The 15,788-nt window shown below is 41.5% G+C and overlaps 3 protein-coding genes across 10 annotated transcripts in view; 1 reads left to right on the top strand and 2 right to left on the bottom strand.

The window, feature by feature from the left end:
- Window positions 1-15,788, top strand: part of LOC124861426 (gastrula zinc finger protein XlCGF57.1-like) — a 1,067,819-nt gene that overhangs the window by 535,373 nt on the left and 516,658 nt on the right. The gene's annotated exons all lie outside the window — the stretch shown is intronic.
- The window catches only part of LOC124861417 (gastrula zinc finger protein XlCGF57.1-like), a 364,644-nt gene that overhangs the window by 259,330 nt on the left and 89,526 nt on the right, over window positions 1-15,788 (bottom strand). The gene's annotated exons all lie outside the window — the stretch shown is intronic.
- The window catches only part of LOC124861391 (NACHT, LRR and PYD domains-containing protein 3-like), a 923,911-nt gene continuing 908,469 nt past the window's right edge, over window positions 347-15,788 (bottom strand). For all 3 annotated transcript variants that reach the window (XM_047355107.1, XM_047355108.1, XM_047355109.1), the window contains 11 exons: window positions 7,732-8,285; window positions 7,491-7,537; window positions 5,683-5,723; window positions 4,999-5,042; window positions 4,429-4,484; window positions 3,811-4,025; window positions 3,344-3,612; window positions 3,028-3,141; window positions 2,789-2,930; window positions 1,885-1,925; window positions 347-1,284 (listed from right to left, as the gene is read on the bottom strand). In XM_047355107.1, coding sequence (XP_047211063.1) covers window positions 1,009-1,284; window positions 1,885-1,925; window positions 2,789-2,930; window positions 3,028-3,141; window positions 3,344-3,612; window positions 3,811-4,025; window positions 4,429-4,484; window positions 4,999-5,042; window positions 5,683-5,723; window positions 7,491-7,537; window positions 7,732-8,285 — 1,799 coding nt within the window. In that variant the 3' untranslated portion in view covers window positions 347-1,008. The remainder of the gene's footprint in view (window positions 1,285-1,884; window positions 1,926-2,788; window positions 2,931-3,027; window positions 3,142-3,343; window positions 3,613-3,810; window positions 4,026-4,428; window positions 4,485-4,998; window positions 5,043-5,682; window positions 5,724-7,490; window positions 7,538-7,731; window positions 8,286-15,788) is intronic.

The following is a 15,788-nucleotide window of genomic DNA, read 5'->3' as shown; positions in this document are numbered from 1 at the left end:
AGTCTGGAACTCCCAGGACGATCCACAATCTGCGTCCGGCAGAAGTGGGGGCTCGGCCAGCGACCACCTCTGAGGCACAGAGTTTTTTATCCTAACCGCTCTTCAAAACCGCCTCCGCGCGGCCCATTACATACACCTCAGGTTAATCACATCATACAGTGGGGATACCGCTAATTAAAAACCACTTACCTTCGTCCCCACTGGTGATGTGATCCCCTTCGGTTGTGCTCACGACATCCGGGTCACGGCACCAAATTGTTGAGGTACAATAATTTCACCACTAATAAACAGCCTCAACCTCACCCAGTCCGGATGTCGTGAGAAAGAACAGATGAAGAGCAAGAAATTCAGATTAACACAAGTTTAATTACAAATATAAGTCCAATGATTTCCAATGCATACTTGAATACAAAAGGATAATACAAAAGAAGAAAGATTACCTAAGGCCTTAGAGAGAGACTCGGATCAGCAAAGCTAGAATGTATTCACTGAGTGTCTGTCTCATTATCAATGTTAAAGGTTTTTATACCCTCATTGAACTTCAAAGCTGACTGCGGAAACCTCCCCTACAAGAATTATTTACAAAGTCTATGTCGCCGCTGTAAATTAGCCAACCCCCATTGGAGTACTTTATTATCTATACCATGCCCAACAGCCGGCATTTACTGCTTACAGCTGCTGGCGATCATTCTGACCTGAGGTTGACTCTTCTTCCAGCCTGAACCCTGCTGTGACCTCTCTCTCCCTGCGGTCCCAGGTTTACAATATATGATATATTCCAGTTTTATGCATACACATGCAAACTGAACACATAGTATGAAAATAAATAATTTTAATTCTCAACAAGTGCTTGACATATTTTTTAAAGGATTCCTTATCTTCCTTTAAACTCCTTTATATTTTCAGCAAAAAATAAGAATAAATCTGTTTAAACAATTTTTTGAACACCTCGGTAAAATGTTCAGCCTTATGCTGGAAGAGGCACCAGTGAGCTAATATAACTGAACCTTAATGAAATCTCGGGTTCTGTAGTTCCTCCACCAGATTGTTCATGCCAATATCCTTTAAAACTTTCTCTATCACCTTCAAAGCTCCTTCACATCCAAAGCGGTGCACAACCAATTCCACAACATCCTGTCTGTCAGCATTCTCGAGTTCTGCCTTTTGGATTGGTGAGGAGCTGTCCGATGGTTCATCCTCTAAATACCACTTAAAGTTCTTGAAGTTTTCATCTTTCAAATCCTTCAGGATGTTGAAGAGTTTCCTCTTTAGAGACTTTGATTTCTGTAAAAACAAGGAAATATTAGTAGCCTGGAAAAAAGATTTGCCAAAAGTTTTTACAAAATAAAAATTGCAAAACACAATGGAAATCCTTTGGAATTCCTAGGATAACACCCTGGTTGTATTCATCAACATCTTCACAATAAAGGCAGCAAAAATGGACTGAAAAGGTTGAAGCATATTTGTTACACAAAGGTTTCAGAGGGCAAAGGTTTTAGGTGGAAATAGCAGGTAGGCAAAGGGTGCCAAAACTTTCCCAAATGTGTTTTTCACCTCATAAAAGTGAAATAAAAGTGCTGATTTCCATTGTAGGAGTCCTTCTGCATATGACACAGCCTTTGGCTATGACATGTACTCTGTATCATCAAAATGTACAATTGCGAACATAACTGGGAGCTAACGGAGTAGCGCGCAAGCTAGCAGCCGGCGGACTGTAATGTCCGCGCAAATTACATCACTTCATCATAAAAAGCTTACATAGAAGAAAAATCATCTTGCCTCAAGCTGAACTCTTTGTTGTTATTGGTGTATTTTATTTATTTAAATCCTAATGCACATTTATCCAGCCTAATAAATTGTGTTTCTAAACAAATGCAACTTCACCTCTAATGTACCGTCTGCCGAAATCTTCCTTGATGAAGGACCTGGACAAAAACACAAGAAATAAGACTTTGTTTTAATAAATGATGATTGAATGAACATTTTATAACAAAGTTCCAAGCAAGAACCTTTAACAACAAAATGTGTGTTCTCAGCACTACAACTGTTAGACCGTGTAGTTTTTTAAGTTAACTATATTTACTTATATCTACTTAATGACATGGTATGTTGTTCCATGTTGTTGCATGGAATCAAATCGTATCAAATTCAATTCAATTCAGTTTTATTTATATACTGCCAAATCACAACACATGTCGTCTCAAGGCACTTCACAAAATCAATTCAATCGAATCATACAGATACATCTAATTGCATTAAACCACATTATTAACTCAAATAGTGCCGTGACAGAGGGGTTAATTGTGTCATGTTGGATTGGTAAGGCCCAACTTTATTCATACCTCTAGCAGAATTAGATTTAAAAGAATCTTTTTTCTCATGACCAGATCCAATATTAATGTTTTCAAGCAGCCATAGTCCAGGCTTGAATCTAAGAAAATGAGTGGACAGAGCTAAAAATTAGGGTGATGGCAAAGAGGGACTTTCATCCTCAAAGACTTGAAGCTCATCAGTAAAGATAAATGGTTAAAATATCCGTGGAAACATGCAGAAATAATTTAATTTAATAAGTGTTTTATTCCTGTAATGACACATATTTGTGACACTCTTTGACCACCAGAAAATTCATACAGACTGAACCCTAATCTGTTTAACAAACTATTTCTGGTTTAAAAAGCCAATAATAGTTATATGAAGACTGAAGAACAATGACAACTATTGACTGTAAAGAAATATTTGATTTGGGCTGAACATCATCAAAAACATCTACAGGAAGAAAAAGCCATACTTGGTATGTATAAACCATGTTCCCAGACTACTGTGCAGTGTTGATCTTGGATTACTAAGGTCATTCTCTCTGGGTTTGTAGTCATGGAAACTACAAATGTTGGATGGAAATTTGGTCCACACCCCGTGCGAAACGTCTTACTCTGAAAACCAAGTGAAAAACCAATCAGAATTAAAAGTAATTCCAAACTCAAACTGTTTTCAACAAACCTGTGTTAACCATCAGGTGACAATACTAACCTTAGGATCTATCAAGGCCTGAGGTTCACAACGTACACTGTAGCTATGATCAGCAGTGAGAAGACATTCAGATGAGACCTTGATGTGCTCAGATTCTTCATGCTGAGCAGAAACCTTGAAAACATAGCGCACATTACAGAAAAGTTTTCAAAAATCAATGAGGAATTAGTCAATCTGATTCCAACATAAACCTTAATGAATTTAATCAGAGTCTTAAAGTTAAATTTAATTCAAAATGTTTCTGAGGTTTAAACTTTAAATGAACTTAATTAATTTAATTCAGGATTGTTGTATGATGCAAATGTCTAAGCTGTACCTCTGACAGAGGAATGTTCCCCGGTAGCAGCAGCACATCCAGTGTTGGAGGAACTCTACCTGGAGGTCTGAGGAACAACAGGACCTGGCAGTTTATTGGCTGCTTCATGTGGAGAAACCTCAGGAGGGTATCCCAGATGAGGCCAAAGGCAGAGAGGTGGAGGACATTCACCAATACATGAGTATCTGTGATCTTTGTTGGCTCCAGAATGCTCATTCCATCATCATCAGTGATGTGGGCGACTGACAGGAATCTATTAAAACACAAAGCTGCAAGAAACACAAAACCTGAAGTTTTGTCGTTTCTGTGATGGAGTCTTTCCAACACTTCAGTTCCAGGTCTGATTCTAGGCTTTAGCTACAACGTGGCTATTTTTAAGTCTACTATGATGTTGTTTAGAATGGCCAACTTTGAAATAGATCTGTGTGATTTTCCAACAATTTGAAGCTTTAAGGTCCAGTTCTTACCCTCCTTTGTCTCACAGTGTGGGAGGTGGAGCTGACTGATTGCACCCTCAGAGCACTTGATGTTGAACAGCATCCCTGCAGGGGTTTTTCCAGCTGTCTCCAGGAGGCCGTCGGGCCACACTACAGTTCTGTACAGCACCTCTGCCGCCTGGGTCATCACAAACACCAGTCTAGTCAAAGTACACTGGAACACTCCTGGACCAGGAAACTTGAACCTGCCACACCCAGAGGTTAACAGGAAAATCAGAAACATTTTCCATCCAAAGTAAAAATGTGTTCCTGAATCAGATTTAGTTTATCGAAGCAGAAAATCTAAAGCAAATTCATCTTCGTAATATTTTAACAGTTATCTCTTCTGCTGTGTTGAACTTGTTGTCCTCTTCCAGCAGTTCATGATTACCTGTGTACTACCTGTGTGCTGACCTCAAAGACTGCTACGTAATTACATAGTTTTAACTTAACTACATTTGATCAGACTTACAGTAGAAAACCAAGCTACAGATTCCCACTGATCTTAAGAGATTTTGTCTCTGGAACCAATAAGATGGGTATCAGATAGCTTCAAAGAACATTTTACTAAGATCAACAGATATAAAACAGCTGGAACAGAAAAGTTACCTGTATGAGATCCGTGAATATTCAGTTTTCATTTCAGGTGTGAAGCTTGATGAAGACTGAAATTCAAATGTAAAAGTTATTTTAGGATTTTACAAACAGATATTCTAATTGCAGTTTGGATCATTATACTGAGCCGGGGTGTGGTACTGAAAAGCTAGGCTGGCATTACATGGGTCCCTTGCCTTGCCGTAGCATCGCGCTGTGTGGTGGGGGGCAGGATGCGGCAGGGTGCTTGGAGCGGGGGCCGGGTGCGGAGCTCGCGGTGAATGGATGTGTCTTAATCAGCTTTTCAGGGGTTGGGTCTCTCTTGTGGGGGTGTGCCCCTGTGAGGAGGGGATTCATGGCATTTGTGTTCGGGGCATGTGTTTGATATCTGTGTGTAGACCTGGGATTGTACAGCGAGTGAGTGTACAGCGTCCATTGTTGTGTGTCTTGACGTTGGGTACGTGGGTGTGAGTGTTTTTATGTGTGCATGTAAATAGTAAATCCAGATATAGACAGAGGGATTGTTCTTCATGATTTGATGGCTTTTACTCTGCTTATATTTATACAGATTGAGATGTTTCTCACCTCCTTCAGCTCTGATGTTTCTGACATTTCTTCCTCAGTATCACCTGATAAAACAAGACAAGAAACATCCATCCATGTCATAGTTTAAGGTGACTGATATCGTGCAGAAATCCTAGTTGATCCCCCGAGGATCTTTAATATCTAGGAACTTCAGTTACTACTGTTAACCATGATAAATAAAGTAGCTCTGTTTGTACACATGCAATCGTTCTCATCTAGGTAACATATTAAGCCAGTATTTACAAAAGAGGCTGTAACTAGGAATGGGGATCATAGTCTGATCACATTATGATACAATATGATGCGTTGCCTACAATTAAATAAGTAGCAACCCTCAGTTATTGAAGTAAATGAATATTTTATTACTTCACCAACTGTGGCACACGAGAGATAAAAAGATCTTTACACAAAAAAAAACTTAGGAAAGCTTTTTTCATCTGTTCATTGACCTAACATGATGGGATGTAACAGCATCAATTAAAGTTTTCAGACCTGTTTAAAGTACCTTACGTAATTAAATCAAAATTTGTCACTCGCCTGGATAAAATCCTGCATTTTCTCTTCCTGGTCCTCAGAATCAACTGTTCTGTCTGTTACAAATGTGTCCCTAACAGATGACTTCATAACTGGACTAACTTATCAGCCATTCATAAAGTTCAGCACTAACAGAGCTTCTGCACTTACGAGTTTGGTCTTTTGAAGCTTCAGCTGTACCACCAACATTGCTGAAGGGACACAGGAAACAGCGATTAAGGGAAATGAAAACCAGATTTAGTTTAAGATTTGGTTTGTAATGATTGGCACATCATTCATCTACGAATTCATTTCTCAGGCTGACCAGATCGAAACAGGCCGATTTTCAAGGATCACTTCAAATGTTTCATCAAACTGCACATTGAATATGACACAGTTGTAGCCATAGCATGAGGCAAATGTGTCCTGCTTCAAATTCTTGATCAAATATCATAATCTGTCTTTAAATGTAAAAAGAAAAAGGAGTTACTTGGAGTGAAGTAGTGTCTAAAATAGTTTCCAGAATCAGAGTGCTTACTAAGAGAGCTTAAAAACCTTATAGTTCATTAGTATGGATCAAAAAAGGGAAAGGTTTCTACAGCAAACAGTTTTATATTTAAAAGTGTTCTGAGCAACGGGTCACAAGTACATGCAGTATCACTGTCAGTCTGCGCCGCACTGACAGGTGTATTCACCTTCTTCTTTCCTAGTCTGGTTTAATGGCCTTACATACCACCTTCTTTTCTTTGGTTTATCCAAAGCTACGAGGCAAATTATCTCTGCCTCCTCGTTCGATGACGCCATGGTAGAAAGTGTGGGAAATGTAGGAATCTGTCACCAGAAATGTAGTAAATTGGTAGTCTTGACCATGAAACCTCAAACCTGTGTGGACAGTGCACGAGGAGTCCACTCCAAAGACTTGTTAAAACTCTGAGTAAAATTAGGGCCCAGTTGGTCTATTCAGGCACTCAGGTAGGACAGTACCTCAGCCGGCTTCCAGTGGATCGTTAAATGAAATGCTTCATCTACTAGCTTCTCCGTCCAAGGATATTTTCCTGCCTTCCCACTCTCCACCATTTCTTTGGCCTCATCCCCCTGGACCTTCTGGATCTCAGCAGGAACACCACTCTGCCCCCATCTTCAATTTCAAAGAGCTGGAGCAACAAGTCCTCTTTTCTTTTCTTTTATTTTCAGTTTCACTACTAAAGCCTTCTTGACATGTTTAATATGAATCTTACTCTCCTCTTCCCCTGAATTTGCACTGGACCCCTTGACAGCAAACAATGCTGCACTCCCTTCCTGTGATAACAAAAAACTATATAACTGATTTTTCTACATATGCTGGAGTCAGTTTTTTACTATTTAATATGAAAAGTGACATAAAGGATGTAAATAGTTGATGTTAGGGGGACAGTTGGCATAAAAAAAAAAGATAAAGACAGCGCTAAACAGGTGAACCGAGTAACAAAAACCTGTGAGGTAATTTACTACATAGTGGAGGCCAGCACTGCTCCTGAATCTAAAAAAGCTGTTTAACATCATCTTTGCATGACTTTTGTTCTAGAAGAATCTTGGGCCGGGCTGCAGGTGGAGCAGTTGTTAGCACTGCTGCCTTGCAGCTTGAAGGTTGGATTTGAATCCCGGAAAGGTCATTCTTACAGTGTGTGCACTGCTGTCTGCTCTGTGTCTCTCTGTGTTATCTTGTGATGGACTGCTGGACAGTCCAGGTTGTACCCCGCCTCTTCTCTGCAGCTACACCAGCCTCCTCCCACAGTCTAAAAACATGACTTTAAGGTTAACTGGTTGTTCTAAAGTGCCCTGAGGAGAGACTGTGTGCGTCCATGGTTGTGGTTCCTGTGTTGCCCAGTGATGGACTGGAGACCTGTCCAGGGAGTACCCCACCTCTAACCCAATGAACTATAGAGATAGGGACCTGGCACCCTGCATGAATGAGGGGGTGTAGGGGGATAATGTCATACCTTGATGGAGATAATCCAGACGTAGCCAGAGGTTCTGATCTTGGAAGCTAAAAAAGTCACAATATTAACATTAGAAGATGCGTAATATTTTAGATATCATAAAAAAATCAAATATATATAAAATTCAACTTTACCAGGAGGTTAAATGAGAAACAAAATATCTGACAAGTGTAGAATCTACCTTTAAGAGTCACTTTCTGATTATATCAATATTTTTAACATAGAAAAGTTTGTACTCAACTGGACACAAAAACACTGAGGAACCAGAACGAGACCAGAACAAGAATCCAGGATAAAGAGGTTCAGTGAATGTGGTGTTGAAGGTGTGGAGGTGGATCAGTGAGTCAGAGGAGACTCTGTAGAAGGACAGAATACCAGCAGGACAGTCCACATACACTGCTACTCTGTTAGAGATGGAGGAGGAGGAGGAGGAGGAGGAGGAGGAGGAGGAGGAGGTGGATGTAACTTCTTTATTGTGCCAGACATAGTAACCACCATCATCAGAGCAGTTCAGACTCCAGGAATGATCATTAAATCCAAACCAACAGTCATCACTGTATCCTTTCCTCCTGATTCTTCTGTAACTCACTGATATATAAACATATCCTCTCCACTCAACCTCCCAGTAACAGCGACCAGTCAGACCATCACTACACAGCAGCTGAGGAAAATCAAATCTGTCTGGATGATCAGGATATGACTGAAGCTCCTCCATCCATGTCACCTTCCTGTTGTCTTCAGACAGTTGGAGGTTTCTGTTCACTGTGTTTGTGTCGATTGTGAGCTGACAGGAATCTGATGGAGAGAACAAACACAATCCAGCTGCAGTTATTGATCATTTATTGACACTTTGATGATGACTCCTGAATGAGTGATGGACAGTTTGAAGATGGTTGAATGTGAGCTGCTTTGTTGTCATGAATCAAATGAAAAACACACTTACACTTCCTCAGATCTTTCAACCATCGGACTCCATCAGGCTTCCTGAAAGGAGGAGGAGGGTCAGACCATCAGTCTCTTTCAGCAGCAAACATGGACATTACATGGCTCATCTACTAGTTGTGAGACTATGGCAAGCTTTCCTCTCTCCATACCAACATGGATGGTCTTTGGGAATGTTGTTACTATAATAAAAGGAGCATAAGGTTTTGGTTCTGGGAGAATATTGTCCCTGCACTCAAACCTCCTCAGATTAAGGAATAAAAACAGACCATTACAATATTCAGAACACCATGACTGTTCACTGGGGTTCACCAGGACTTTGCAGGATGTCCACTTGGAGCCCAGATCTTTCTGACTGTGTTCACTTAGTGAGCTGATAATGATAATAATGCTCCTATTCAAAGTGGGGTGCAAAACACAACACAAAGAAGATACTTGTCAAATAATCAGCAAGAGAAGAAAAATAACAACCATGACAGTTGTTAGGTAATAAAGTGTTGGGAGATCCTCTGTTTTCCCATTTGGATAACTTATCTGAGGGACAACAAGGATCTTTGTTCTCTTTATGTTTGTCTTCCAGCTCCTAATTGCTGTCGGTTTGACCTGCGCTCTGGATTTGATTACAAAAAGCAAGAATCTGCCCCAATTTTAATGTCCACTCATTCATATCAATAAAATGCTAATTTAAAGAAAATATTTAACAATTCTATGAAAAAATGACCTTAAACAAACTAATTGGTGAAGAAACCTTTACATAGAAAGCAGAATAATAAAGTTTTATTAACGAAATGCATATAAGAAGAAGCAGAGTTAAACACGCTAGATATAACTTTTTTTAAACAGCATCAGTTACATTTTAAACAACTATAACATTTCAACACAGCTCACCTTGATTTATAAGTTGGTACGTTGAATTTAAAACCAGTGTGGACCTTCTCTGACCTCTCACTCTTAGCAGAGACATCAGTAGCTTTTTCTTCAAATCCAGGTTTAAATCTATGAAGAGAGACGGTTTGATTCTATGAATGCTGAGATTTGATGCTACACAAACACACCTTGAGGTTAGCTTGTATAATTAAGTCTGAAAACATCATGCTTTAGGTTTATGGTGAAACTCCTGTGATTTTGGAGATGGTGATCTCACCTCTTAGCTTTACTCTCATGTTCTCCACACAGAGTGGGTTCAGAGGGAGGGACTCCCTCCTCTCTGTCCTCAAACTGATCCATGCTGCTGAGTTCACATCAGCTCTCACACACCTTCTACCTTCATCTGCAAAGGAAACATACATGGAGTCATGGAGCTGCAGTCCAGCACACACATGATGATGGAGCAGGTGTGCTGTGGTGTGAAGATAATCAGGAGATGTGTTTGTGACAGTCAGCATCAGTCACTCCGCTTTACTTTCTGATATTTTCTAAACGTCCATAAGATGATGGACAATCTGGGGACATACAGTACCTACTGTTGGTGCAGAGGACAGGGGTCATCTTGCTACAGCTACAGTAGCTGGTCTGTTGGATCAGACCACATGGGCCAGCTCTCAGAACCCACATGCATCACAGTCATGATTTGTCACTGGTCCACCACTGCTCCTTCCTAAGACCACTGTTGACAGATACCAACCACGGCAGATCAGAATCACCCTGTAATAGCTGTAGTTCTGGAGAGGCACTGACCCAGATTTCTAGCCATCACACGGTGGTTCTTGTCGTCACCCAGAACTTTAAATTTGGTATTTTTTGAAGGTTTTTTTCCGTGGTTTTTATAAACTTGGGTGACTTCAGAGCTGAGATGTCTGTTGAGGTGCAATGCATGCTGGGAGGTGTAATAGGAGACCCAGAGTTGGTCATGGTGGCAGTCAAGGGAAAGGCTCTGTGTTCAATGTGCACTCATAGATGGGGTGCACCAGAGTCATGTTTTTGATTGTGATGTCCAAATCCACCCGACTAGTGATGTGGTCTTGGGTGTAGCTGGTGATGCTTACATCACAAGCTTTGGCCTAAAATGGTTTCCTAAGGGAGAGCATGGCTCTACTCACCTCCTCAAACAAGGTTGAGCACATGAGGTTGATTTCTGATCCTGTTTCATAATGGAAACTCAGTTTGACACGTCCTCCTACACTGGTGGGACAGTATAGGCAACGTACATATTCATTTTGGTTCATTCTGCCTGAGAAACTTGGAGCCATGGTTTGTGGTGTTTCTCCTGGCGAGGTCCCAAGGGGTTCTTGGAGTTTCCCAGGTTTGTCTCTCCATCTGATCAGGTAGACTCTGATGGCTGTTCTTGAAGGCATTTCTCGGCTTACCGGCAGAAGATTGTCGTCTTCTGTGTGCACCTGTAAAACTCTATCCTCACCTTCTGATCCCTTAGTGCATGTGTTTCCCACGCCTTCCTTCCTTGTGCTTTGCATGACCCAACGAAAACACCACCCTTGCGCATCGCCAGCCATTAGAAATAATGGGTTCTAGAGCGGCGTACGCAATGCAGGAACAGACTCAGTGCAGGCACACTAGCTGACATAAGAACCACACAGAGAGGGAGGTCAGATGTCAGTCAAACCCCATAAAAAACCTCAAAAAATGTGCGTAGCAGCGACAATTTTCAGCGTAGCGGCCCGCTATGCAAGAATCCTGGAAAACATAAATGCTCCTGATTGTCGTCTTCCAAAAGAGCTTCAACTTTTCCCGTGCTGATGGTCAGTACAGGTCTAAAAGACAGCGTTTGACTTCTCTAAGATAATCGACAATGTTTGACTCTGCCTCATTAGGGTCGAAACACTATGTCTTGGGCAAGAGACTCAAGCTGGCGGGTGCACGATCCACTCTTAGGGATTGGTGCTGCCCCATCTAAGTCATCATCTGAAGGTTCACTCCTGCTATGTCCACGGTCTGTCACAGCATCCAGCTCCATCCTTGGGGGAGGCACTGGAGGCTGCTCATGGTACAATGGCGGGCCCTGTGCTCCATGGACTCAGGTCCTGGGCAGTGGTTGAAGGCGATATGAACTACTTGAGTCCCAGAGACGGCTCTCTTGTCGCCTTGACGGAGGTGAGGGACTGTAGTGAACGGTGCTTCAAGTCAAGTTTGAAGGCTGCTTGTCTCTAAATCTTGAACTACTCCTCCTATCAAGTCCACCTGCCTGTTCATGGCTGTCTAATACATTGGAGTGGGATGCCCTAAATGTTTTTTCAGGGTGTCGCAGGTGGGTTCTGCCCCAGAGTCCTCCAAGGTTAGAGGGTGTCCTGGCTACACTCAGCTGCCTCCAATTTATCTTCAACTTCTAATAGTTCACCCTTAAGGACATCCACTGTCTGCAAAGTATAATTCAGCTCAAGCAGCAGTTTAACCTGCTGGTGAACTTCCAACATTAACTTTTGCTGATATAGAAGAGTGAGCCGACCTAACACACCTGTCCACCTGTCTGTCTTTTAGTGGGTGACCTGGAGCAACTCCTGAATCCTTGCTTCACATAGCTATAATCATTAAGACCCTTTCGCTCCTCTGGAGCCAGCAAAATCAAAGCTCCAATTGCTTCCTGTGCCTGCATTCCTGTGGAGTCTTTTCTCTTGTCTTCCTCTCGTTTCCCTCCTCGCTCTCATCCCCCTTGTTTGAGCTTATTAATCATCATAAGCAGTGGCACTGCAAAGGTCTTTTGGGGCCCTGAGCAAAAAAATCATTGTAAAAAATGTATTTTGATAAAAACTCCTACACCAAATACAACAAACGCCTACTACATACAGTAATTGCACTAGCAAACATTCTTGCATAGAAAGTCAATAATTTAGCATTCTTAACTTCGCTACTCGAATAAAAAAGGGGAAGCTGTTGTTTTAGACAGTTTGTACACAGAAAGCTTGCTAAGCAAACATGGATCCATCAGGAGCGGTCAATGCACCGCAGTGAAGTTAGTTTGAAGTTGGATGTTCGAGCTCCGCGGATTCAACGGGTCAGCCTCCTGTTTCGGCCGGTAAAAGCAGGCTGATTCCGGGGAACTGCTCTCTGCTGTCTCGCTCCTCCAACACACGGTGGTTCGTTTAGGGACCGTCGATAAATGTCCGAACCAAACACTCGGGAGAAACAAAAATTAATAACTTTCACGTCTTGTAACCCAGAAATACAAACTTCATGTCAAATCATCATATTAGACGAGAAAGATGTGGCACACTAATTTATTTTGAATTTAAGCGCATTTCCTATTTTTTATGAATTTTGTATATTAAAATTGTGTTTTTCTTCGATAGTTTTTAGGTCATGTGACCCGCTGACACAAAATCTGTCCGAAATTGTTCTGCTACACTGGATAGATGAGGCACACACATTTTTATTCAATTTTAAGCATTTCTATTTTTTATACATTTCTTTCATCACAAATTATGTTTGTTTTTTTTCAATAGTTTTTAGGTCATGTGACCCAGTGGTACAGAACTACTGTTAAATAATTTTATTAGACTGAATAAATGAGACACATTTCTTTTTATCTGATTTAATTGCACTTTCTATTTTTTGTGAGGTAACATGACTTTCACAAAACTAATGTTAAATCATTCTACTAAACATGACGGATGAGACACAGTCTTAAAGCAATCCAACAGATCTACAGTTTTATTTCCAACATTATTTATTTCTAACATTATTGGACAAACTTCACACTTTGCACCTTACTTACATGATGGACATTTCCATCCTTTCTTTGCGTTGTCATTTTCTGTGCTGTTTGTGTTGAGGCACTGGACCTGGAGCCATCTATCAGTCATCACACTGGATCTGTTAATATCGTAGATGCTGATGGCTGTGGGCAGGAAGGATCTCCTGTAGGTCTGTCTTACAGCAGATCTAAAGAAGCCTCTGACTGAAGACACTCTGTTGTTGTAAGACAGTCTCATGAAGAGAATGCTCAGGGTTCTCCATAATGTTCTTCATTTTATGAAGAATCCTTCTTTCCACAATGATTTCCAGAGGAGTCCCCAGAACAGAGCCTTCTTTATCAGCTTGTTGAGCTTCTTTAAGTCCCTGGTTCTGATGCTGCTACCCCAGCAGATGATGGTAGAAGAGATCAGACTCTCCACAACAGACTTATAGAAGATATGCAGCATCTTACTGCAAACACCAAAGGACCTAAGCTTCCTCAAGAAGTACAGTCTGCTCTGTCCCTTCTTGTAGATGGTTTCACAGTTGCATCTCCTCTCTAGTCTGTTGTCCAGGTGAACACCGAGGTATTTATACTCCTCCACCACCTCCACCTCTTCTCCCATGATGGAAATAGTTTTTGACTTATTCCTGTTTCTCTTCAAATCTACAATCATCTCCTTTGTTTTAGTCACGTTCAAAATGAGATGATTGTTTCCACACCATGCCACAAAGCGGTCCACCACCTTCCTGTACTCAGCTTCTTGTCCATCTCTGATCCACCCCACGACTGCAGAATCATCCGAGTATTTCTGCAGATGACAGGAGTCTGTCTGGTACTGGAAGTCTGAGGTGTACAGAGTGAAAAGGAATGGTGAGAGTACAGTCCCCTGTGGTGCTCCTGTGCTGCTGACTACCTGGTTAGACTCACAACCCTTCAGTCTCACAAACTGTGGTCTGTTTGTCAGGTAGTCTTTGATCCAGGAGATTGTTGAGGCCTCCACCTGAGTCTTCTGGAGTTTCTGACAAAGAAAATCAGGTTGGATTGTATTAAATGTTCTGGAGAAATCAAAGAACATGATCCTCACAGTGCTGCTAGCTTTGTCCAGATGACAGTGGGTTTGTTGAAGCAGGTGTATGATGGCATCTTCAACTCCAACTCCACAGCGATAAGCAAACTGGAGGAGGTCCTGCAGAATCCCACAGAGCTGCTCTGCACAGCCCTTCTGGACTCTAGGGCTGACACAATCTGGACCTGCAGCCTTATTCTGGTTCAGTCTCTCCAGTTGTCTCTTCACCTGACTTCTTGAGACACACAGGTGGAAGCTGGAGACAAAGGGAGCATCATCATCTTCTGATATGGTTTAAGGCAAACATATAGAAGCAGAAGACTCCATGGCTGATGTGGAAGATAAAACATTTGAGGTGTTACTGGACAGCTGTAGGTCCTGTGGGTCAAAGGAAGGTGGAATGTCTGTTTGGTTGTGACCAGGAGAGAAGGATGCTGAGCTTGTTTCTGAACTGAACCTATTGAAGAATGTGTTCAGTTCATTGGTTCTGTTCAGACCTCCATCAGTCCAACCTTAGTTCTGCTTGAAGCCTGTGATCTTCTTCATCCCTGATCACACATCTCTGATATTGTTCTTCTTCTTGTACACCTCCTTGCTGTCTCTTATCTTGACTTTAAGTTGCATCTGTAAACTCCTCAATAATTCTCTGTCTTCTTCTCTGAAGGCTCTTTTTTCCTCGTTAAGCAGGTCCTTCAGGTCACTGGTGATCCAGGGTTTATATCAAACCATGTTCATGTTTTTGAAAGGACAAGTCTTTTTGTGGACAATCCATAAGATTTGTTTCAGACATTATTACATCCTCAAACTGAAAGAAACATATTGACCAAACATTTTCAGCTGTAAAGAACCCAGTGGTTCTATTAGTGTTGACTGGAGGGAGCTAAACACACATGCAGGCCACACTTTTCAGGTTTTGCTTAGTTTAACAGCAGCAAACAAAGTGTTTTTATCGATGAACTTTGTTTTGGTCATCATATAAAACTCCACTAAAATGCATTGTAATTAGTGGTTTCACAGCATTAAGGCAGATAAACATGTAATAAATATGAATAGTTTTTTACAGTGTAAGTTGTGTTGCTTAATTAAGAGAAAATATATTGAAATATGTGGTTGTACAGCATCACTTGTGGTACAACCTATGGGGTATGAATACTTCTACCAGTCTTTTAAGAATGACAACTGGACTAAAAAGTGTGGTGAAACATTCTTAAAATATGTTTTCAAACCACTTAGAGGTTTCCACATTTTAAAGATGTGTCACCACAATCAGCAGCCTCCATCATTAGTAAATGGGACACGTTTGAAACCACCAGGACTCTTCCTAGAACTGGACGGTTATCTAAACTGAGCTATTGGAGGAGAAGAGCCTTAGTCAGGGAGGTGACCAAGAACCCCATGGTCACTCTGTCAGAGCTCCAGCATTCCTCTGTGGAGAGAGGAGAACCTTCCAGAAGGACAACCATCTCTGCAGCAACTCACCAATCAGACCTCTATGGTAGAGTTGCCAGATGAAAGCTACTCCTTAATAAAAGGCACATGGCAGCCTGTCTGGAGTTTGCCAAAACGCACCTGAAGGTCTCTCAGACCATGAGAAACAAACTTCTCTGGTCTGATTACACAAAGACACGTTTGGAGGAGACCAGGCACCACTTATCGCCAG

The sequence above is a fragment of the Girardinichthys multiradiatus genome, chromosome 24 (assembly GCF_021462225.1).
Source record: "Girardinichthys multiradiatus isolate DD_20200921_A chromosome 24, DD_fGirMul_XY1, whole genome shotgun sequence".
Taxonomy (NCBI): Eukaryota; Metazoa; Chordata; class Actinopteri; order Cyprinodontiformes; family Goodeidae; genus Girardinichthys; species Girardinichthys multiradiatus.
The sequence above is the reverse complement of the archived record's forward strand: the minus strand, read 5'-3'. Positions and strand labels throughout refer to the sequence as shown.